A 25,935-nucleotide genomic window follows, 5' to 3' on the forward strand; every position below is an offset into this window, starting at 1 on the left:
GAAAAAAAAGGGATTTAATATTGAACATACCGGAAAATATAAGAAAATTATTTCAGATATTATGATCAATTAGGTAACATGTTCATGTTTAACTGAAAAGTAGCAATGTAAACTTTCAAATTAAATGTTATATTGGACATGACACAATTTATTCTAAATAATCAAAAACAACAGAACATTGCTGTACACCGCAAATGATCTGTTTGTTTTTTATCTAGCGCAAGTGATTATTCCATAAAATTAGAAATATATTGCCAAAATTATCCCTGTTGAAAAGACTGCCAAAAATGCAACTGCGTCGTATCATATTTTATTTTCAACTGCGTCGTATCATTTCGTAAAAATCATTATTTTCTAAGAAAATAAACAACTCTTTTTTAATGAAATTTTAGTAAATGATGCAAAATTATTATTTCGAAGTTTATGGTGAACTCTGAAACAAATAAATAATTGATTTGAAGGAAAAAACGATAGATAAAGCAAATATGAACTGCGTCGTATCCACACATTTTCATAAAAATTCTGCTCCGCTTTCGAGATGCAAGTTCGCTATAACTTTTTGTTTACAAAATAGTTGTGCAAGCAACATATACCGAACGAAGCGTAAAATAGTGTAGCGTGTTAATACATATATCTGGTTTTCAGTCATTTCCAACAAAAAAAGTTATAAACAAAAACATACGTTTTTCGTTCCAAGATGGCGGCGTTTGTTTACATTTTGTAGGATACGACGCAGTTTTGATTCCCAGCCCTGATTTTATCAGATGCTTTTTCAAAGTCACTTATGTTTCCAGTCTGTTCTACTACAACATCACAAACATATTTTCCACAAGTACCGGTAATTAACTTAGAAATTTGAAAATACATGTATATGCACAGACTGTTTCCAAAATGACTTGTTTACATTTTCATTTTAACCTAATATTAGTCCTTGTAGAAGTCATAAAGCAATACCCATGCTTTACAAATAATAAGGATTTGGTATTTATTAATATTGCATTTTAACCTTTCAATTTTATACATCTTTTATTTTTCAATAGCATGCACCGTGAACATCTTGCTACAGAAAAAAGGGTAGTGTCCTCACAAAATTGCATAATTCCATACTGCTCAAATACGCAAAAATACTAAAAAAATCCTACAAAAACACTATATGAAATATGTTTCAGTTGTTTTAAAGTATCACAAGATCTAAATGTGTAATACACACAAGTTGACCTTTGACAGGTGCATAATAGGCTATTCAAAAGAATATGCCTCCCTTTGATGATTTGTTACTCTATCACCATCAAAGGAATTATGGTGGTTTCGTCTAATAGTGCTGCAAATTCATAGTGTAAAATTTTTGACACCGAAGTGGTCTATGTTAGCCAACAGCAAGTTTTATTATACCAAATTATTCGTCTTGGTCTGTAGTTTCCGGAAATGAATATTCATTTGGTTCTCAAGTCCGATGCGTAGCTTAAAAAATCCAAAGATGGCGTCAAAGATGGCCGCCAAATCCCTAAATATTCTAGAATATTAATATTTGCTCATAATTTGTTTCCGCTTTTGTATTTCAAGTGAAAATTTTTGCACGGAAGATATCATTTAAAGCGTTTTATACGAAGAGATTTTAATTTTATTTGAGAAAAAACAGATTGCTTTTTTGCTTTTTTTTATACGTAATTAAGCAAAATAATGCTAAACTTATGGGCTTGTGCTATGATACTCTTGTCTTAGCTTAAACAGAGAAAATATTTTATTACTTATTTGTTATTCCACTATTTGTAATGTATTCATGAGAGTAATGCTTTAATATTTTCATATCATATCTTAAGAAATCTTTCTTTGTAATTATGCAGTAAGACATATAAAATGAGAGGCGGTACATTAAAATAGTTTTACAATGTTAGGTTGTAACTGGTACTTATTTTGTTCTATCAATTATTTCCCCAAATTTTGTGTTTCTGTCAAATTATAGTTCTTTAGTGCAGTCCATGTAACTGATTAACATAATAAACCAGGAATATGACAATTTGCTTCTGGTTATTTAATGAATTATTATTGTTCAAATCGTACCCCACCCACTATGAATAAAAATCTAGAGAAACTCTGACCCCTCGATTATACTGATTATATCCATGGAATGACAATATTTACGTAAGTTAATAAACATAAGGTGATTTTCAAAGTGTGATACTATTACAGGTATCCTGTCAGATCTAAAAATCTGTTCAAAAATGTCTAACCAATTTAATAAGCATGATTTTTGTTGTACGTTTCACCTACATGTAAGGATTTGAAAAGTACAATGTATGCAAAACAACCTCTGCTCATTTATTTATATGTTACACACCTTTTTATGTCAAATGAAAATGTAATTTATTTTTTAAAGTTTTTCTTAAATTGACAAAAATAGTCATTTACAAAGTTTGATATTTTATCTACATAGATCATTACTCTGTTGACCTTCGGTTTCATGAAACATGCATAGTAGTCGGATAAAACATAATGTTTATATGAAAATCGTTCTTGGCATTATAATTGTATTTGTGCTATTTTAATTTCTTCTATCTGACCTTTTTCGAGATGTGTGGTTCTAGTATTTCTTTTTAAATAGTGTATAATAACCCTTTGGATAAATAGTGTATAATAAGCCTTTGGATATGTTACCTACTTTTAAAGATTATATTTTGGCCTTTGATCCCGTTATATAAATCCATTAATTATTTAGTTTCGCCCATTGTTCTCTATTTCTCGTGGACAATATGTTGTATGTCGTGGAATTGCACGAACATTTTACATTGAAGATACCATGATCACTTTCGTATGAATACATCTGTGGACGTGTCTTCACTTCCTTTAAAAGTGTAACAGTTTATGTAAAATTGAGAATTCTGCTTAAGCCGGTGCTAGAGGGTGTGAACGGTAGGCAACTTGCAATTACCACTACCGGTATGTTAGTTCCTATATGACGACACAGTGTAAAAAAATAAATCCCCGCCAAGTAAAAAATTCTAACAAATTGTTATGGTTTACATTAGACGAAAATAAATAAAATACATACATATGATCGTGTTAAAATGTACAATTAAGGTGCATCCTTATTACCATACCACAAAGTACTCGATGCCTTAAAGGGAAGGCAGAGCAAACAAGAACATCACTTACCAAGACAGAAGGACGAAAATTTAAAACAATTAAGAACGCACAAAAAACGTCAAAAAACGAAAATGTTGCAGGCTCGGTTTGATTGAGCCTGTTAATGAAACGGCACTGTCAAATGCAAACTACAGTACCCGCCCCCTACCACCGAATTAAGCAGAATTCAACATTTTATCATGGTTATGGTGAACTTTTGGATTTAGAAACAACCGCAGACGCGCTTATAATGTGGCTATCATGAAACACGTTAGTGTCATTCCATAGAAAGCGGCGTATGGTCCCAAAGTTACAAGAATGTGTGTGCCCTAAACAAGAAAACAAATGAGCGGAACTAAATGACATGGAACTTTTGGAAGGGGATCAGAGATTATGAAGCCTGCATGCCACAGAATAAGCTGTCATCTCCACATAAATCAGGCCTGCTTATACCTAGGCGTAAAGAGTTTTTGAAGTACAATTTAAATCATAAATATATTTGAATTACGACGACAGAACTTTGTAAAATATTTACGTAATTTAATGATAGCGATCAGCCTTGTTAAAGAAGTTTTTCCAGAAAATAAATAAATTGCGTTTCATTAGAATCATCCACACGACAGCAGGCCCAGGCAAATCTAATTAACTTAGAAATATATATTACCTAATATGATGTTGCATGAAGTACATGTGAACAGTTAACATCGTTACATTGTTTTTTTAAAAAAAAACAATTATCATAGCAGATTTTTTAATTACTATCTTATTGTTAATGATAGGCAATGTTTAAAGTTTTGAAATATTAAGAAAGTTGTTTTTATTCATTTTTACGTTCACTTAGATTTATTTAAGATTTCACTTGATTCAATTTTGATTATTCATGTTAAGGATATCATCTAGGTAGCGGGTAAATGCTATTTGATGCAACGTATAGCTTCCGGTTGTGAAATAGTAGAGAGACTTAAACATAAAATCCCTCTAGTAACAATATAAAAATAAAAGTAAAAACTAACATGTCATTGACATTATGATTTGTAAAAATCAAGGAAAGAGAGAAGATCTTATGAAAGCAATTAAACATGGCAAAGTTGTATAATTCAAAACTCAAGTTGATTGGGGTCTGTTCATGAGAGACCATATCTCACGTCCTCTTAGTACCGACTAAGTAGTATCAAACCTCAACTTATAAAGGTTTGCAATCAATGATCCCGAAAGACCAAGTCGTCCGGTTTCGCTCAGCGTTGGACTGTGAATCGGGCAACCCGTGTTTGAATTCCCGGACAAGACAGGTTTCACTTTCGTTGTGATTTGATCATGAAATAGTTTTTTTACGGTTATTCGCACTGTTACCACTGCTTCTGGTTTATGTACAGAAGTTTCAGTTCCTTGCGAAAGTGAGAGCAACTAGAATGGTAAAATCTGCTTGACAGCCTGTCCAGGAAAAACGATTCGGTGGCTGAACTGTGCTCTGGTAAATTCATATGGTTACTGCCGTGATCCGGATTGAAAAATACCGACACAAACATCACCATCCTCCCGAAGGACCTAATAATATAACACTGTTTTAACCTGCTGTTGCAGACTCGGTTTGATTGAGCCTGTTTCATGGACGGACTTGAAAGTGCATAGTTACTCTACCGCCCCTAGCACATAGTATTACTATCAAGTACCCGCCAGGGAAAAAAGCATTAGCTATTTTCGTCCAAGTGAAAGCATTCTTTTAATTCCTTCCCATGAAGTTAACAACAAAACTTGAAACAAAATGCTCAAAATCATACCACCAGGAGCTGTCAGTAGGACAGCGTGCTTGAACTATACTCAGTGCTGATTAGTTAAAAATAGGAACATAATATTTGTAAAAAAAGCTTGATACAGTGACCTCCTCTGTACACAGGTTGAGATTATGTTGTGAACAAGTGTGCAAGGTCTCAAAGCGATATGTCGATGGAATTTTTAAAATTATCTGAGGTGGTACTTGTAAAATTCAAAGTGAAAAAGGGGCATAATTCTGTCAAAAATAATGCTTGATAGACCTCCTCAAGTGTTCAAGAGGAGGTCATGATGGTATAAACAAGTGTGCAAGTTTCAATGACATATGTCAATGGACTTGAGATGGTACGCAAACTTTTAACACGACGCTCGGGCGACTAGGATAGTTGTCCTTAATCGTCGAATAGTTGAGCTAAAAAGAAAATAATATATAATTTTCAATTCACTCAATTTATAAATATATACTATTATATATATATTTATATAATATATATTATTTCATAATTTCAGATCCAGTCTAGCAGAAAAAATCTCTTACTGTAAACTGAAATAACCTACCAATTTTAAATGTTCTAGCAAATTACATTTTACATTTTAATGTATATATTATATCCGTCATCAATAATGACAAAGCTCCAAAAATGGTTCAATTGTAGATTATCATATGTTAAGCCAATGCCTTAAAACAAGAGCTGCATGTCAGACAGCACGCTCGAATATTTAAAATCAACAGCCTGCATAATAAAGATCATCGTCGGATACCCACGGCCGAACCATTAACATTTATCTACCGTGGGATTTTTTGCCGATATTCGGTCGATTAGGGGTGTGTCAAAGGCAGCTTTTTTATTGGCTGCCTCACGATTTCATGAGGCGATTAAAACCAATCAAAACGCTCGTTCTGTACGACGTTCGGTATTACAAACAATATTGCGACAACCAATAGACGACGTGAAAAGTTCAACATCGAAAAAATTTAAAGCGATTGCAGCAAGAAAGTATAGATTAATTTACTTTTACAGCGTGCTGTTTTTTCCTTTCTGATTGATATCTGCTTGCAGAAAAGAACTGATTTGGCGATAGTTTTTGACATTGAATTTTAGCAAAACACATGCAACAGTATTTAAACCGTGGGCGCTGCCATTTTTGTTTCTTATTGTTTTTTTACCTCCGCTGCTGAAGAATATAGATTTGTTAAACGCGATGTCATTGGTAGATATTTTACGCACCTGTTGCTGTATATCGACGCAAATCGATTCATTTTACCCACGGTTGATTGCATGTTATGTGGCATGTTTATCAATCGTTGGTATCCGACGATGAATAAAGATTTAAAAATTCTCTTATTCATAAAGTAGTATAACTCTTTGAAATAAAAACATGTTAGAGGGAAGTAACCTTCAATAATGATGGTTGTGGAGATTAATCTTGTCCGAAAAATTCTGTAAGTTAATAAATTCCTAATAAATGCTTAGCTTATGGGTTTTGAACAGTGACCTACAAGTATAATCAAAATCACATTTGAAGACTAACAATGAATGTTTATGGCTAAGGAGAAACAAACTTGCAAACAAATCCTTAACAAAAGGCAAGCACAAGGTCAACGCAAATACCGAATTGCAGGTCAGTAAATTTGTTCTTTATTGTGTGCATAAAACAAATAAAAGAGATATTTCAACATTTAGACACACATATAGGGCATTTTCTATGAAAGGTAAGATGTCTCATCACTAACCATTTAAATACAAGTGTTAAACTTTTTAATAACACTATTATAATATAAAACTAAAAAGTATTTAATTTAAAGTTGACTCCCCGTTCGTAATACCCCACCCACTTTGTATATGAATTTAGATCAATAAAACACATTTATGGCATAGTTTGCTTATTCTAACTTATTCTAAATACGTGTAGATATAGTTTTAAAGCTGAATTAAACAAAATCATAAATGTTATTCAGTTTAAACAAGAATAAAACTAATAAGTTACACATATTCAGAAAGCACACCCAGTTTGCAACATATTTTTTTTCTTTTCGTTTAAATTAGGCGATGAAAAACTAGAAAAAAAAAAATCAATAAAGTCAAAATTTATAGCATCAGTAGGTTGAAAATAAGAAATTTTATGCAAAATTTTAATTGATTTACAAAACTGAAAAAGGAAATAAGCCAACGTAAATATACTAGAATATTTAGGGATTTGGCGGCCATCTTTGACGCCATCTTGGATATCTTAGCTTCGCATCGGGGTTGGGCCAAATGAATATTCATTCCAGAAACTACAGATCCAGACAAACATTTTGGTATATGAAACTTGCTGTTGGCTGACATAGACCAGTTACCCCTCTAAATAGGCTAGTAAAATGGGCTGATTTGCAGCACTATAACTACCGGTTCGGCTAACTTAATTTATGAAGAGGTGCGAAAGTGGTTTCGTCTAACATATGTTATATAGTAATTAAAGGCAAAGTAGACGTGGTTCATATATATAGTGTTTTTATCATCAATATTTTGTTATAATTAGTTTAAGACGCAATATCATTAATGAACAGAATAGAAGTATGTAGAAGTATGTTTATATATTATACTTATTTTGAAAAGATTTTTTCGTTATTTGATAAATTATTTTTGAGTCAAGAATAAATTACAAAAAATATCAATATTATTTTGTTTGCAAAATTAATTGTTTAGTTAGGGCTTGTTTTACGAAATAAATCAATTGTTTATAATTGATGACAGAGAAAGTTTGTTTGTCTTATCAGCCGATCAGTTAACACTAGGTACCATTGGTGTATGTACTGATGTCAAGAAGATCAAAAGAAGACTACGTCGCCGTTTTGACCAGCCTCCGCCGAATATTAGGACAGCCACAAGTCCAGTGGTTCATGTTGGATTTTGAAGCAGGTATGTATTCTCTTAATAAAGAATATAAGTAATAAAAAAATTGCTGCATTTCAATTAACTTATGATTTAAATTAAAAAATTAAAATTTATCATTTTATTTTTCAGCTGCTTGGCAAGCAATCAGACATGTGTTCCCCAGTTGTGTACTGAAAGGATGTGTCTTCCACTGGAACCAGGGGCTGTATCGGAAGATCCAGGCGGAAGGTCTTGCCACCTCATATCAAGATAAGCAGGACAAACATGAAATTTCTCCGTAAGGTCATGTCCCTGCCTTTTCTTCCTAGTGAGCAGATCCCGCCTGCCTTCCGACAGCTGATGGCCCAGGCTATGGAAGTTGGTGGACCAATATTGGCTGTGATGGAGTACGTGGAGAGGACGTGGATCAACGGTAGTTTGTGGGCAGCCGATTCACTGGAGTGTATTCCGTGAGACCGTTCGGACGAACAACGACGTTGAAGGTAAGATCCTGAAACAATTATATAATACAATATATTAATATATTAGTAAATGTCTATTTGTGAATTTTGATATATTTTGATATATTTCTAAATAAAAATTTATAGGAAATTATTTTTGAAATCATTGACGTTGCATGTTTACTAAATCAACTTTACATTTATTTCGACATTATTCATTACAGGATGGCACAGAAGGATCAACACACGAGCAGGACGTGCGGACTTGGGATTATACATGTTACTACCATTATTGAAGAGGGAGGCTGAGGTTGTTGATCTTCAAATTCGTCTAGTTTCGCAGCATCTCTTGACAAGATTACATCGTAAAAGATACGCCCATCCATGGAGCCTTATTCGACGCCTGGGGACAAGTACGAAGATGATGAGATGACGACTTCCCAACTACTAAGACTGTGCAGCCACATTACCGGAATAGGATCCAACAACATCAACGACGGGATTTATGAGGACGATTTTTAAGTGTCATATATATAAAAAAGTGATGAATAAAGAATAAAAAAGAATTGCTTAATACTACGTAAAAAGCCATGGTGTATACTCTGTAATACTATGCATGATTATAAAGAGATGAATAAAGAATTTAAAAAATATGCGTTGCTTCAATTACTACAATAATAATGGTATAATTTTACCTTTTGTGAATATAGGTTGACATTAGTAAAAATATGTTTTACAGGTTGTATAAATGTGTATATATTTGTGTAAATTTTATAAATTATTCTTTTTTTTCAGGTTTTACTTTCGTATATACGTATATATATTTATTCATGTATAAGTAAATATAATAAAACGTTTAAATCATAGTTTTATATCTATTGAGTGGTGAATAAAGAATTAAAACAGATTGTTGTTTATTACATAGAAATCATGACGTATTCTTTTGAATAATATGCATACCTCATATTTGTTTATATAGAGAAAAATAAAGTATTTAAAAAATATGTGTTATTTATAATAATTACGTACGTGGATTTTTTATGTATTTATGCATTGTTATTAATTCTTTCTCTTTCAAGCTTTGTTTTTTTTAGTATATATGTCGATTTTATTCCGATTAAAGGCATGTTTTTCAGCTTTAACTATTTGTGTATATATAGTTTAACATAGATTATAAAAATAAACTTGTGTGAAATGTAATTTGTGTTGACTCTTTAGTTTTTTTTTCAGGTTGTACATATAAACGTATATATATTTCTATGATGTTGTTTATTCACTGAGATCTTGTGTTATTATTTATGTAAATATCAAAATTATACTAAAGAAAAGAATAAAAAATATGTTTAAATTTTCAATTTTTCTTGTCTTTAATTGCATGAAAATGTGTGATAAACCACACATTAAAACCCGCGATAATTAATGTGCCCATTATACATTATACAATAGCTATTGTTCACTATATAAATTAAGTTAGCCGAAACCACTACCTGTTTTACTATATAAGATCAGTTAGACGAACCGGTAGTTAGACGAAACCACTCCCACCCCCATCAAAGAGCCGCCGACATTCACACTTTTTGATTGAAGTTCTGTCAGCATTCTTTTGTTAAGAAAATGTATACATGTTTAATAATAATCTCTTTTTTCAACTTAATCTTAAATACTGGCAAAATACCTACTCAATGGTCTGAGGGAATAATTATACCTATCTATAAAAATAAGGGTGAAACAGACAACCCTGAAAATTATCGCCCTATTACATTATTAAGCTGCATAGGTAAACTTTTTACGTCAGTGCTAAATAACAGAATAAACTTGTTTTTGGAGGCAAACAATTTATTAAATGAAAACCAAGCAGGTTTTAGGAAGAACTATTCAACTTTAGACCATATATTTACTATAAATTCTATTATTGAAATTTTGAGAAAAAGGGAAAGAAATTGTTTTGTATTTTTGTCGATTTTTCTAAGGCCTTCGACTCCATATGGAGAGTAGGGTTATGGCAAAAATTACTAAATACTAATATCAATGGTAAATTTATGAGGCTAGTGTTGAACATGTATAATAACATTAAGTCTTGTGTTTCTAAAAATAATGAAAATTCTGCCTTTTTCGACTGTAATTGCGGGGTACGTCAAGGGGAAAATTTATCCCCTGTACTTTTTTCACTCTTTCTGAATGACTTAGAGAAATATCTTGAAGATAGAAACAATACAGGAATTATATTTTCTACCCAAAGTCAAAATGATGAACTCATGAATTTCCTGAAAATTATAGTTCTTCTTTACGCTGACGACACGGTTTTGATATCGGAAGACCCGAAAAAACTTCAAAAATGTCTGAATGATTTTGTCACGTATTGTAATACTTGGAATCTTATATTAATGCAAGTAAAACTAAAGTATTAATCTTTGGCTCAAGGTCTGATAGAAATTTCTCTTTTAAAATTGGGGAGATGTCTTTAGAAATTGTTAGCTCGTATAAATATCTAGGGACATTGTTTTCAAAATCAGGCAGTTTCTTAAATAACAGAAAAACATTTAGCACAGCAAGCAAAAAGGCTATGCACTTATTATATAAAAGAATTCATAACCTAAATTTGCCTATAGACCTATATTTAAATTATTTGATCATACTGTACTGCCAATTTTAACATATGCATCTGAAATTGGGGCTATGAAGACCTAAAAATCATGGAGAGAATACATTGTGAGTTCCTTAGGAAAGTCTTACATCTTTAGAACAAGTACACCCCTGTATATGCTATATGCAGAATCTGGCAGATACCCAATTAATATTACAATTAAATGCAGGATGATTGTGTTTCTGGAACAGATTAATATTAGGAAACAAAAATAAAATTGCATACAAAATATATCAAAATATGATTAATTGCCAAGATTTTGAATTTAAATGGCTCAGTTATATTAAAGTATACTTTCAAATACGGGTAGGAATGACTTATGGCTAAATCAGACAAATATTCAGAGCAAAAACGATCAAAATGTGTTATTAAACAGGTACTTTTAGATCAGAATTATCAAATGTGGCATGAAACTCTACAAAATTCAAGCAAAGGGAGAATTATTCTATATATAAAGAAAAATATATGCCTTGAAAATTATTTATTGACTCTTGATAATGGAGATTTTATAAATATGATTAAATTCAGAACAGGAAACCATTTTTTCCCGATAGAAATCGGCAGATGGGAAGGTACAGATATCTCTGAGAGAAAATGTTCTCTTTGTAGTTTAAATGACATAGGAGATGAACTCCATTATCTGTTGAAATGCACCTTTTTTGATGACCACAGAAAAAAATATATTAACAGGTATTATTATAGGAATCCAAACATTATAAAATTTAAAATGTTATTAACGAATTCAAGTCCTATGCAATTACAAAAACTTTGTAAATTCATTAAAATACTATTTGAAACAATACGGAGGTAATGTTTGTAACAAATCATGCAATATAATATTTGTTAGGGAAAAAAATGCTTATTTATATTTTTCGAAATTCTGTCCATTGCCATTATCTGTTCATATTAAGACTTCATGTTTGCTTCACGCTGACTATTGTTGTCATCTTTAATATGCTGTATAGAATGTATATTAATGCAATAACATGCAAACTGTATAATAACGCAATATATACTAGTAACCCGATTCTACATCGCAAATCAAATTAATGTTCCCAACCACTTCCCTACCTGTCTTAACATGGCATAAGTCTAAAAAACGCAACACAAATTTATAAATTAATATCATAAGAAAAAGGGTTAAACAATTAGTTTTGCGCAAAATACCATTTTTCTATTGACAAGTACGCACATTAATCCGTTTTTGTTTTTGTTTGTACTAGTAAATAAAGACATACTTTCTATAAGCGCGACACACTTTAAGTCTGTCACGATTCGCACGATCTAATTCAATGTCAACAAATTTGAGCCAATCAGATAAGACTGAAATAGACACGAATGTCAATACTCCTACAACTGTCTATAGTCTGTTTTAAGATTCATACCAATTTCACACCTGTATAAACATACGACTTCACCGTTCGGAATAATTCTCGCATCGCCCCCGCCCCCACTCCCCTCATCAATGTACTTATTATAATAACTGAATATTTAAATTTACTGAAAATATCGCTTTATAATACTGTTTGCATACACCACATGTCATGTGTTTTGAAATTTGCATTTACTCTGTAATCTCATATGTCTTTTGATTTGAGATAATAAAGTATTGTTCTGTTCTGTTCTGTTCAAATAGTTCAGTGTTACACCAAAAACAAAAGGAGGGATATTTTGTTGGAATATTTCGGCCTCATTTATGTTCAAGTCGTAATTCACGTGTGGATTTGTACATGTGGTAATGGAAGGAAAGGACCTGGAAACATTAAATATGTATTCATTATGAGTGTTTAGAAATTTAAACTGAAAAAAGGATTTAATTATTTTTTAAAAGCATTGTTTGAATTAACAATTGTCATATGTTGGATTTACATTGTCATTACGGCAAAAGCTGTGTGCGGTGTGTTTGGAAGGACTGTGTGCGATGTGCCGATGATTACTCAAGTATTTGATTTGTTTTCTCGTTGTTTCTTTGACATTTAAAATTTACAAACTTTTACCAAAATCAGTTTAAATAATTATATTTTCCTGCCGAGTACAAAAATATTATTATCTTGAACATAAGTGACACAATACTTTTACAAAAATATCGCCGCGTCACAAACTTCAACTTTGCCGCGAAAGCCGTACTCGCCGCATGATAATAGTAGTTCATAGTTTGTTTTACGTGTTTGTAGGCTGTTTTATTTAAAAATCTTCTTATTTTTTTGACATATTGACTATTAAATTATTTTTTTACAAAATTACAAAAGTATCAAATCCAGTACCGGTATTTTACGAAACGGTATATACCGGTTATTTACGAAGTTACTATTCGGTATAGGACCGATACCGGGAACCGGTGTCCAACCCTATCTCTTATTGACATATGTAAATTGAAATTAGACTGTATCTTTTTATGATGGCCATGCCCATGATCTCTTACCAACCTATTTTAAAACAGAACATATCCTGACTAGAAGTCCATGATTTCTTTTATACCTATCTAAATTTAGACCATATCATGTTATTAAGCCGACAGTCTCTTCTTTAAAGCCTTATATAGAATAAGACAATATTCTGTTTTAAAGGCCATGATCTGTTGCATATCTAAAATGATAACCATATATGTTAATAAAGCTAATGTAAATAAGACCATATTCTATTATAAAGGTTTTTTGTTTTTATTAACCTCTGAAATAAGACCATTTCCTGTAATAAAGGTCATGGTCTCTTATTAACCTATGTAAAATAAGACCATATCCTGTAATAAAGGTCATGGTCTCTTATAAACCTATGTAAAATAAGACCATATCCTGTAATAAAGGTCATGGTCTCTTATAAACCTATGTAAAATAAGACCATATCCTGTAATAAAGGTCATGGTCTCTAATTAACCTATGGTAAACATTAGACCATATCCTGTTATGAAGGTCATGGTCTCTTATAAACCTATGTAAAATAAGACCATATCCTGTAATAAAGGTCATGGTCTCTAATTAACCTATGGTAAACATTAGACCATATCCTGTTATGAAGGTCATGGTCTCTAATTAACCTATGGTAAACATTAGACCATATCCTGTTATGAAGGTCATGGTCTCTTATTAACCTATGTAAAATAAGATTAATCCTGTAATAAAGGAACAGTCTTTTATTTACATGTACCTATCTAAAATGAGACCATATCCTGTTATAAATGTCATGCAGTCATTGAATTTAAGATGTTGAATTTATTGGCCCGAATTCCAGTTTGAATTTATTCTACTAGATCTATTTAACTAAATTTTCTTAAAATTTACACCGGCCCGAACTTATTTTCACTGGCTATGGGCTACAGGGCCAGTGCTAAATTCGATGACTGTCATGGTCTTATATGAATGTTATATAAAATAAGAAAGTATCATATATCAAAGGCCATGGTCTCACACTGACCTATCTAAAATAATGTCCTATCCATTTTTGTGTCACCTGTACGTAGAAGTGGCGGCATATAGGGATCACTTTTCCGTCATCTGTCCATCCGCACTCAAAGGACAGTAATAATGTGGATGATGGGACAAGAGGTAACTGTTCTTTCTCTTTGTCATTCAGTAATGCTTTTCCTTTTGTGTATTTAAAAAGAACAATAGACAGAACAATAGAGTAGCCACATTTTTACTCTCCTGTTAGAACGTCCGTCTGTCTGTCCGTACAAATCCAGGATGTGTCATTATGATTGTCAGCAAGGTCAAGGTCATACTTAGACATCAAACCTTACAAATAGGCCTTCCATTTTTCATGTCATGTCTTTCATGCATGGAGGTATTCCCAAACCTTTTGGTGCAAATCATTACAAACATGAGGCAATGTATAGACAGTAAGATCAACGTGCTTACCCAAATGCCAAAGTCACACTTGGAGGTTAATTTCTCCTCCTGTATTATAACCAGGAGGGGAGACATATATTTGTCACAAGAACAGTCTCTTGTAGTGTTTGATGTTCTTAATTGTTGAAGGCATTTGATATGAAATGAAAACAGGGGGCCTCTGTGGCTAAAGAATGGTCAAATCAGTTCCCTCTCATTGATCTGGGTTAAAGCCTTTTTATGAAGCAGATAACATTTTAACCAATAAATTCAAGAATAGGCTTATTTTCTTATTCTCAATAATTCAAGCAATAATAAAAGCATGAAAATTCTATTGAAATATGTACTTTATGATGATGTTTTGGTTTGAAAATACATGTAATTATAATATTTGAACCATTTCTTATTTATACAGCACTCAGTTCTGCTAGAGGAAATCATCCTGTAGAAGAACGTTCGACGCTGTGTAGTGATGCTGTTAACCAAGTGTCCAATGAAGAAATTACAGCAATGTCAACTGCTCTATTTAGCACTACTACAAATGTAATTATTGCAACATTATTTATTGTATGCTTAGCTTCTTAAATTATTTAGAATTATAATTGCAAATAAAATGCTGTAGAATCATAAATGCAGTCAATAGTAAACTTCAAAGGGTTTTTCATTGCTTAGAATGACGCTAACACAACATTTGTGTTCTGACTGAACTTTATCATGCATAAAAGGCTTTTAAAATAACTTGGCACAACTGTTGACCACATCAAGATGATGTGTCACATTCAAGACCCTTTAAAGATGATCGTAATAGTTTGTTTTTTTCATAAATACAAAGAAGTAAAATTTAAACTGACCAAAAGAAATTTTTAGAATTTGGCATGATTATAGATAATCACTTTTTGTGAGAAAAAAAAAATGGGTTGTCTTTGAGTTATCTGCCCTTGAATCTGGAGATTTTTGCTGTTTTAAGTTCTTTCCTAGGGAAAATAATTCAAAATCAACTAAAAACTTTAAAGACTTTATCTTCAAGGATCTTTGATTAACTCGATCTAATAGTTTAATTATGTTAGCACAATTTTTTTATGTCCAATTATTTGGATTAAATTACTGATCCAGGGTAATCATAACACTATTGTAATATAATTTATTTTTGGCTTTTTAACCTATTGCAGGATACGGTTGGGGATCATGCTAGTGGTGAGGGTCATTCTGGCACTGGGGATCATGCTGGCAGGGATTATGCTAGTGGCGAGAATTATGCTAGTGGGGATCATGCTGCTGGCGGGGTTCAATCAGTAGACAGAGAAGTACAGGTAGGTATCAGTTATACATGTAAATAATGTTTTAAAATGGAATCAACTATAGTCCAAACTAACAGAAAAAAAAGTTAGATAGGCTTTACAGTACACAAACTAAGTAAAAACTACGGTTTGAATAGATAATTCCAGTTATGTTTCTAAAGAATCACACAAAACATGACTGTATAGTAGTTAATTTATGAGGAACGTGATGTGTGATTAGAATTTGAATCTGAGAGGCATTTCCCTGTAAGTATTTCAGGTGAATTGACATATGATGTGATTGATGATTTTCCTTTCAGGCATGTCCAACTGACCTGTTCCTAAACAAAGAAGAACTCTATTTGAACCTTTTGTATGCAGGTAATAATTTCCTACTTAAAGTTTTGAATAACTTGGTCCTCTGCTGCTGTTCATTGTAATATTTTCACTTGATGTTTTGCATATAGAATGTTTTGTCTTAGTTTATAACTACTATGTATAATCAAGAAGTCTTTTCATTACTTAATGTGTTACTCTTCCCATTCATTTACTATTTTAAATTTATCTTTAAATGTTTTAATCTTAAATACTACATTTTCTTGAGAACATCTTTGCAAATTCAGATTTCCAAATCTTTCAAACCTGGAATATTTTAACAAGAACATTTTACATGTATGTACATGCATACATGACAAAAAGTTTCATCAATGAAAATTAATTTCCCTTGATTTTTGTGGAAGGTTTTGATTTTGTAGACTGAAATTGTTCTTCCTTTTTTGTATTGTTTTTGCTTTGACCTTAGGGTTTATGGTTTGACTTGAATTTTTTCAGAGTCTGAGAGTGTGAAAATTTCTGATGGAGTTGGTCTCTTCATGGTTTTACCAGAACTGGACTTCCAAAAGTGTCAGTTGAAGGTATGATGTATATAATTATGAACTACTGTTTTAGTATAAATTGATCAGACTGCAAATTACAATTAAACTTTGCAAACCTTCATTTTGTCTTGGGCATGTAAATACTTTATTCTTAAATGCCTGTTGGTGTTTATCTTGAACACTATAGCACCTATTGCATTGAAACTTGAAAAATTTGTCCACAATCAAGTGCTGTGACAACTGACCCATATCCCAAAGTTCTGAAATTTTGGCTGAATTATTATCCTCTTATAACTTAGATTTTCTGGAAAGTTTTATTGAAGTCTTAAATTTTTAATACTATTGCACTTACAGACTTATAATTAAAAGTTCTTGTTCAATATAATGTGCCACACTTGGTGAAATTGTAAATTGAATGTGCTTAATTTTAACCATGGAAGGAGTTTTTAAAATGTTATACCGTTATACCCAATTTTCATTTTTTTTTCTTTGCAGAAAGATCTCATTTTGCTTGAAAGGAAGTATGTTACCTTTAATTGTGACAACGGGAAATGGATTTATATGTGCAGCTGTCAGCCAGTACTCTGCAGAGAAATGAAATCTTCATTTAGACAGTATACACATACTTATGATGGTACATAGACTTTAAATTGACAAATATAAAATGTATTGTTTCTGTATTCAGTTATCTTCTTGCTCTTTTTCTTCAGGAATCTTCAGTTACAGGTGTGCTTTCCTTATCTTCATTAATTTCAGAGCAGAAAATGTATGTTTTTAATAATCTACACAGAATTGTACCCATATCTCAAAATATTTAATGGTGGATATAGATTTTCTCTTGTCTGTCTGTCTATCCATCTATCAGTCCTTTCTTTTGAAATTGTGTCATGCATAGCTACAAAAGTATTTGAGGTAGAATCTCAAAACTTCACAGGACTTTGGACAGCATGACTGTAGTTGTGCATCTGAGTTTTTACGTTGAAAAGCATTCAGTCAAGTTGGGATAATGGCCCTAGAGTGGTGAGGTCATCTGTGTCCCATTGACACATGTCTAGTTTTAAAAGCAATCTCTAATTTTATACATGTAGTTTGAATTTTAAGTTCCCCTGTTAATCTGCATGTACATACTTCCATAAATTGCAACAATGAAATTTGAACTAACAATGAAATTTGCAGAAATAGTTAGGTTTCAGTATGACAGGTGAGTAATTGATGGCCCTCATGGCCCTCTTGTTTTGTTTCAGAATTTCTTCACCAGTTTAAGCAGTGTGAACATCGCAGGATTGCCTCAGTCATATTTGACCAGCATGATGATCTGCATCAGATAGAACCTCAACATTACCTCAATTTTGAAGGTACTCCATACTTGTTAGCAGAAAAATATTATTTCAAGGTCATTGTGTGAACATGTATCTATCTTTGTATATCTTTATTCTTAGGCATGTAAAAACATTAGTAAGCCTTCAATAAATAAATTTGACATGTTTTTTCATAAGAACTTAACAAAAACAGATAGAAATATAAAGTGGAATGTGGGATAGAAATTGTATCTGCATACTTTATAAGTTGAAGAGGCATTCCTGAGCTTGGCCACATTTTTTCTATTTTTTTGTTAGCTCGCCTGTCACAAAGTGATAAGTTGAGCTTTTTTGACACCATGTTGTCTGTCGTCTGTTAGGCCGTCCGTTATTAGCTCGACTTTTTTTTTTGTGAAAAAAAAGTAGAGGTATTGCCGTTGCCGTCCGCAAACTTGTACCTGGATCATAACTTTTTTATTTCTTGGTGTATTGTCTTCATACTTGGCCACAACAACCCTTGGGACAAGACCTTTCAGTAGACCACACTAACCTTGACCTTCATCCATAAATGACCTTGACCTTCAAGGTTAAAAGTCCAATTTTTGCTTGTTCATGCTGTTATTGGCTGTAACTTTGTTCTTTTTGAAAGGATTGTCTTCAAACTTGAACATAATAATCTTCAAGGATATCCCTTAAAAATAACCCGCCAGACCTTGACCTTCACTCATAAATGACCTTGACTTTGAAGGTCAAATTATTGAAATTTTCATTTTTTTGGCTATTATTGGCTGTAACTTTGTTATTTATGAATGGATTGTCTTCAAACTTGAACATAATTATCTTCAGGGATATCCCTTAAAAATAACTAGACAGACCTTGACCTTCACTCATAAATGACCTTGACTTTGAAGGTCAATTTATTGAAATTTTCATTTTTTTGGCTATTATTGGCTGTAACTTTGTTATTTTTTAATGGATTGTCTTGAAACTTGAACATAATAATCATCAAAGATAACTGTTAAAAATATACCGAAAGACCTTGACCTTCACTCATTAATGACATTGTCTTTGAAGGTCAAATTATTGAAATTTTCATTGTTTTGGCGGTACCTGACTGTAACTTTGCTATTATTGAAGGGATCAACTTCATATTATAACAGAACATTCTTAAGGACCAGACCTCGTTTTTTTATCAAACCCAAATTTGCTTGGGCTCTTTAATGACCTTGACCTTGAACGTTAAATTACTGAATTTTCTCAGATTTGTGCATTAAATGACCATAATTATATATTTATTGGTGTGTGTGTGTATATTTATATATATATATACATATCTATCTATCATCATCATCATCAACAACAACAACAACATGTTTCTATTTATAGAATTGCGTCATGTTTCTATTTATAAAATTGCGTCATGTTTCTATTTATAGAATTGCGTCATGTTTCTATTTATAGAAAGGTGCGTCATGTTTCTATTTATAGAAATTGCGTCATGTTTCTATTATAGAAATTGCGTCATGTTTCTATTTTTAGAAATTGCGTCATGTTTCTATTTATAGAAATTGCGTCATGTTTCTATTTATAGAAATTGCGTCATGTTTCTATTTTTATCTATTTTTAGAAATTGCGAAATGTTTCTATTGTTAGAAATTGCGTATTGTTTCTATTTTTAGAAATTGCATGTTTCTATTTTTAGAAATTGCGTGTTTCTATTTTTAGAATTGTGTAATGTTTCTATTTTTAGAATTGCGTAATGTTTCTATTTATAGAAATTGCGTAATGTTTCTATTTTTAGAAATTGCGTAATGTTTCTATTTTTAGAAATTGCGTATTGTTTCTATTTTTAGAAATTGCATGTTTCTATTTTTAGAAATTGCGTGTTTCTATTTTTAGAATTGTGTAATGTTTCTATTTTTAGAATTGCGTAATGTTTCTATTTATAGAAATTGCGTAATGTTTCTATTTTTAGAAATTGTGTAATGTTTCTATTTTTAGAAATTGCGTAATGTTTCTATTGATAGAAATTGCGTCATGTTTCTATTTATACAATTTGCGTCATGTTTCTATTTATAGAAATTGCGTCATGTTTCTATTTTTATCTATTTTTAGAAATTGCGTAATGTTTCTATTTTTATCTATTTTTAAAAATTGCGTAATGTTTCTATTTTTTAGAAATTGCATAATGTTTCTATTTTTAGAAATTGCATAATGTTTCTATTTTTAGAATTGCGTGTTACTATTTTTAGAATTGCGTGTTACTATTTTTAGAAATTGCGTGTTTCTATTTATAGAATTGCGTGTTTCTATTTATAGAATTGCGTGTTTCTATTCATATATATATACAAAATAGATAAACAAAACTAATGTGACAAGACAGACCAACTAAATTTATAAAAAGGAAACGTTAAGATATGTTCAAACCTTTCTATGTTTGTGTTTAGAAAAAGTAAAAAGTCGAGCGTTGCCCCCGCCCTGCGGTGGCTCTTGTAGTATTAGTATTTAATGTGCCTATTATCTGCGATCCATCTACCTGGTTCCATTTCAAATGTGTTTGAATATATATATTATATTATTTCAGTATTCATTTCTTTATTACAGGTTGGATGGATTTCCCTTGGCATACACAAATGTTTGAGCACTTCAGCAATTTGGCAAGATTATTTCCGACCATACTTGTATACATTTTGACATTGAAGCAGATTTTATCATTTTCAAGCCAGCCGTTGGCCAAAAACTGAATGGTTTGTTCAATTTATTTAAACAAATTGATATATACAATCAAATTTAATTTGCCTGTCATCTGTGATCCATGAGTTCTACTTCCTGGAATTGAGCCTAAATTTTACATATTTCCGCAAAATCAGGCCTGCATGGTGGTTTTGTTGTGGTTGATTATCCCTGTTTATTACCAGTCTTGGTCTTTGAAATTTTTCTAATATAAACAAGTTATCCAGCTAGTTTTCCAGTTTTTCGTAGCAGAACATTTAGCCACACCTTTTCCATTCATTGCTTGGTCAACTGCTCACAAACAGTATCACAAACATAACCAAGTGTTCTTTTGTGCAAACCAGGTCAACCAGAGACTATGTATTGTATTATCTCAGTGTAGCAATTGGATAACAAGTTAGTCAATTTACATAAAACTGTAAACACTGGAAAGGTCCATAGATAAGCTGTTTTACCAAGACACATGTCTATTAGTACATTATAGTTCAGCATACAAGATTCTAGATTTTGATTGGTTTACAACAATGTTTAAGCCATGTTTGATATTGATCTCTAAATTTTGATTGGTTTACAGCAGTGTCTAATATTGATTTCTAAATTTTGATTGGTTACAGCAATATTAAATATTAATATCTAAATTTTAATTGGTTAACAGCAAGGTTAAATATAGATATCTAGATTTTGATTGGCTCAGAACAAAGTTAAATATTGATATCTAGATTTTGATTGGCTCAGAACAAAGTTAAAAAGTGATATCTAGATTTCGGTTAGTTCACAGCAAAAGTCATTGATATCTAGATTTTGATTGGTTTACATCAAAGTTAAATATTGTTATCTAGATTTTGATTGGTTTACATCAAAGTTGAATAATGATATGTTAATTTTGATTGGCTTACAGCAAAGGTAAACAAGATAAGCAAAAGGCATATTGGATGTTTAGTGCACAATCATTTTAATGCCTGGACACCTCACATGTCAAGCACAGAAAAATTGTCCGCTGATATTTTAATGGGAGCAGAAATAGAGATATCAGTTCAAGAAGTTTCCACAGATAGAAATGTGGTTTCAATCAGAGGAAAATTTGAAAGGTTTCTATCACCTGACATGTAAGTCTTTCATTCTATAATTTATTTATTCTACTGTAAAATTAGTTTGTTGAAAGGCTTTTTGTTTGGGACTTTAAAATTTGCCTTTGCAGCCATGATTTTAATTTAGGATATGTTAAAGAGATGGCAAGTTTGATATTTTAGAATGTTGTATAATGAATGCTCAAAACACTCTTTACAATGGTCCAGACTAAGTTGGAGCCACTTTAAGTCTAACAGAGTCTTCTCTATCAACCATGGCAAGGTTGATATGGAAACTGGCCTCACATAACTTGCCCCTCACCGGTGGGTTTGAACCCCATGGTAAAAGTTGGCTAATGACCAATATATTTTTCTACATTCACCATTAAAGCTGGAAATTTAAAGTATCTGTAGTAATGTCTGTTCAACAAAGTAATGATCAAAATAAAAGGAAGCATAAATTATTAATTTGATAGGATTCTTGATTATATATGACAAAATGTAAGGCTTTGGCAATAAATATAATATGTGTAAATTTGTACTTGCCCTTTACTCGCTGTGGGTTCGAATCCCTGGCACCTCGAACTTTGTATACCATCATGTGAGCATGCTATCCAGCTAGCCTTCGGATAGTTGACGGTTCTTCATGATGCCCATTGGTGCATGAAAGTTGAAATATCCATTGTAATGCTGTTCAAGACTTTCTTCTTTGTTAGTTTGCTTATTGAGTTATAAGTATAAAATGATGACTGATTTATTTATTTTTGGAATCGTGCTGATACTGATTATTAATTAATTTGTTTGATATGTTGTAAAAGACATGAAACTAATACGTGTATTTTAGAATATGAGGAAAGATAATGAACAAAACTGTGACTTGTTATAACCTGAAACTGAGCATTATGAACATTCAAAAACTATTTATGTGATAACTCGTATTGAAAATTTATTATATGATCTTAATAATATACCCTATTATACCTGTAAAAGACTCTGACTGTTATTGAACCTGTGATATATGTAATTAAACTAATCAGTAATGATATCTGTAATTTAATAATGATAGCTTTAATTTAATATATGACATCTTTAATTGAACTTATGACATCAGTTATTGAACATCTGGTATCTGTAATTAAATATATGATATCTTTAATTGAACCTGTGATATATGTAATTGAATAAATGGTATCTTTAATTGAATGTATGATATATGTAATGGAATACATGGTATCTTTAATTAATTATATTATATCTTTATTATATGTAATTGAACTTATGGTATCAGTAATTAAATATATGATATATGTAATTAAACTTATGGTATCAGTAATTAAATATATGATATATGTAATTGAACTTAATGATATATGTAATTGAACTTATGATATATGTAATTGAACTTATGTTATATGTAATTGAATAAATGGTATCTGTAATTCCCAATAATATCTTTCGAAATTTTAAAATTTAAAACCCTAAACATTACAATAAACAGAATTTTTGAAAAAACTAAAAAAAATAAAACCAAATGTTATCTTAATTTTCAAATGATATTTTGAAAATTAATTGCCCCATAATGTCTTAAATTTAATGTTTTTTTCTTAATAAAAAAAATTTTAGGTTGGATTTTAATTAAATTTTTAGTGCTTTATTAAAATTTATTAGGGAAATTTTTAAATTTAAACCTCTTATTTAAAAAACCTATTGTAGATTTTTGTCACAATTGAACATGTATTTTTATTTTTTCTTTTCACAGAGAAAATAGCAGGGTTTTATTAATTACGCCTTTATCTGAAAGTGATAAACGAAAAAGAAAGAAAAAGGATGTGGATGCTGCAGAAGGTACAGTAATTGAGCAAAATACAGGGATTGAGGATAATGACATTGTAACTCCAAAAAAGAAAAAGAAACACCAAAAAGAAGTGGCTGAACTGAGTCATGACGGTCTTTCTGACACTCTAAAACATGATAAGGATTATTTGTCAGTAAATGGTACATTAGAAGAAGAATCACCTAGAAAAAGTAAGAAGAAACATAAAAAAGAAAAGAGGAAGGTAACTGAGGAAGATGTAAGTTTAGTTAATGGTGGCTTAGATATAGACGACAGTATTGCTTCATTGACGTCTTGTGAACCGTTATTTACTAGCACACAGGTTGATGACGTCAATAATAACGAGGGAGGTAAAAAGAAGAGCAAGAAGCACAAAAAGAAGCATAAAGTTTCAAATGATACAAACGATAGTGAAATTGATCCCAACAGTTTACTTCAGAGCGACAGTCTTGATCCTACAACCGAGTGTTCAATTAATGAAAGTGATGTGACAGATTCTAAACATGAAATTGAAAATAAGCATAAGAAATCCAGGAAGAGAACTCATGGGGAGAGTAATTTTACATTAATAAAAGAAAAGGTTGTTAAACAGGATTTGGACTTTGCTGAACCAAGTCCGGTAAAGAAACTAAAAAAGCAAAAGAAAGTTGTGGAAATAGACATGGACAGTTCAGCAGATTTTGAAGACACTTCTAAAAGTAGAAAGAAAGAAAAGAAAAAGAAGAAACATAAAAATAAAGAATAATTATTTTTGATTAAATATAAATATCTACAGTTAGGCCAGCTGACAATAATATTAAGTCAGTCATATTTTTGTTTCTGGTACGTTCAGTCAATTTCAAATTTTAATGTTCATTTACAAAAGGTTTGGTCCTGCATATGTTTGTTTTGTACAAATTAGTGTGTTCTTTAACACAAACCAATTACATAGCAAAAATTGTGCTCCATTTGATTCTCCAATTACATAGCAAGAATTGAATTTGTGCTCCATTTAATTCTCTTAACATTTTTACAACTTAAGTACAGCACTTTGTGAAATTAAAGAAATACTGATTAAAGTTTTAAATGCAGTATTATTGACACAAGCATGAAATTTCTTCATTTGGAACTTGACTTAGTATTATGATTAAATATCATTTTCAAAGAGCCATAACTCTTGACATCTAGATGTTTTATGATATATTGTCGTAATGAATTTCTACATTATCCAGGCATTTATTTTGCGATCAAGTTCCTGGAAGAAAAGGGCGCTGTCCTCGGAGCTCTAGTTTGCATATTTTGACCAAATTTATTATGGTTTATATTTATGAATTGTTACTTGAAATACATGCTCCACAGTATCAATATTGATGAATGACATTCCATTGTGAAAAATGAGCCGCGTCACGACAAAACCAACATAGTGGGTTTGCGACCAGCATGGACCCAGACCAGCCTGCGCATCTGCGCAGTCTGATTAGGATCCATACTGTTCGCTTTCAGTTTCTCTACTTGTAGTAGGGTTTGTAGGCGAGCAGCATGGATCCTGATCAGACTGCGTGGATGCGCAGGCTGGTCTGGATCCATGCTGGTCGCAAACCCACTATGTTGGTTTTGTCATGACGCGGCTCAAATCTCTAATCAACATGACTTCAAAAAAAAAGTTCCTTATTGAAATGGTTTTGTTCAAGCACTATTGAAATAGTTTTGTTCAAGCACATTTTTTAGCAACTGTTGATATTTCTTATTTAGCACCTTTTTTTAAAATTATTTTTTAAATGTATTTTAAGGATGCAAACTTTGAAACAAGTTATTGTTGAAAAAATACAGGTTATTGTTAGAATAATGTTAAGATTACACAATTATTATTAATAATATTCATAAATAAAAGATGAAGATAATAAAAACATTATAAGATATGCAGTGTTTCCTATCTAGGATTTAAAATTAAAGAGGTAGGTTAGCAGATTGGCAGATCATGGTCAGAGAACTAATAGAACTTTACAACAAGTAAGACATTTTAGGTGCAATGTTTTTCTGTTGTTTTCTATAAAAAGCTTAGCCACCCATATGGGGCGTCTGTGGCCGAGTGGTTAAGGTCGTTGACTTCAAACCACTTGCCCATCACCGCTGTGGGTTTGAATCCTGACAGGGACTTTGGATTCATTCATGAGAGGAAGCTATCCAGCTAG

At 31.5% G+C, this 25,935-nt stretch overlaps 1 protein-coding gene across 2 annotated transcripts; it reads left to right on the forward strand.

The window, feature by feature from the left end:
- Positions 1-13,650: 13,650 nt before the first annotated feature.
- On the forward strand, positions 13,651-25,662 carry LOC132712768 (eukaryotic translation initiation factor 5B-like). 2 transcript variants are annotated; one of them, XM_060695212.1, is made up of 8 exons: positions 13,651-15,223; positions 15,850-15,990; positions 16,278-16,338; positions 16,789-16,871; positions 17,328-17,466; positions 18,077-18,187; positions 20,735-20,877; positions 21,762-21,969. In XM_060695212.1, exons 1-7 carry the CDS (start codon positions 15,191-15,193, stop codon positions 20,872-20,874), a joined length of 708 nt encoding a protein of 235 aa, XP_060551195.1. In that variant the 5' UTR covers positions 13,651-15,190; the 3' UTR covers positions 20,875-20,877; positions 21,762-21,969. The 2 variants fall into 2 exon arrangements, with proteins under 2 accessions (XP_060551195.1, XP_060551186.1); XM_060695203.1 differs by lacking the exons at positions 13,651-15,223; positions 15,850-15,990; positions 16,278-16,338; ... (1 more) ...; positions 17,328-17,466; positions 18,077-18,187 and adding an exon at positions 23,690-25,662 and having other exon boundaries at positions 20,739-20,877.
- The last annotated feature ends 273 nt before the right edge of the window (positions 25,663-25,935 follow it).

The sequence above is a fragment of the Ruditapes philippinarum genome, unplaced genomic scaffold, assembly GCF_026571515.1.
Source record: "Ruditapes philippinarum isolate M1 unplaced genomic scaffold, ASM2657151v2 ctg16758_1_1_1_1, whole genome shotgun sequence".
Classification (NCBI taxonomy): Eukaryota; Metazoa; Mollusca; class Bivalvia; order Venerida; family Veneridae; genus Ruditapes; species Ruditapes philippinarum.

What these genes read in the sequence shown, in the direction of transcription:
- LOC132712768 (XM_060695203.1), top strand. Translation starts at nt 21,836, where the DNA reads ATGTCAAGCACAGAAAAATTGTCCGCTGATATTTTAATGGGAGCAGAA. An exon ending in AGGTTTCTATCACCTGACAT is followed by an intron (nt 21,970 to 23,689) that starts GTAAGTCTTTCA and finishes TTCTTTTCACAG; the next exon opens with AGAAAATAGCAGGGTTTTAT.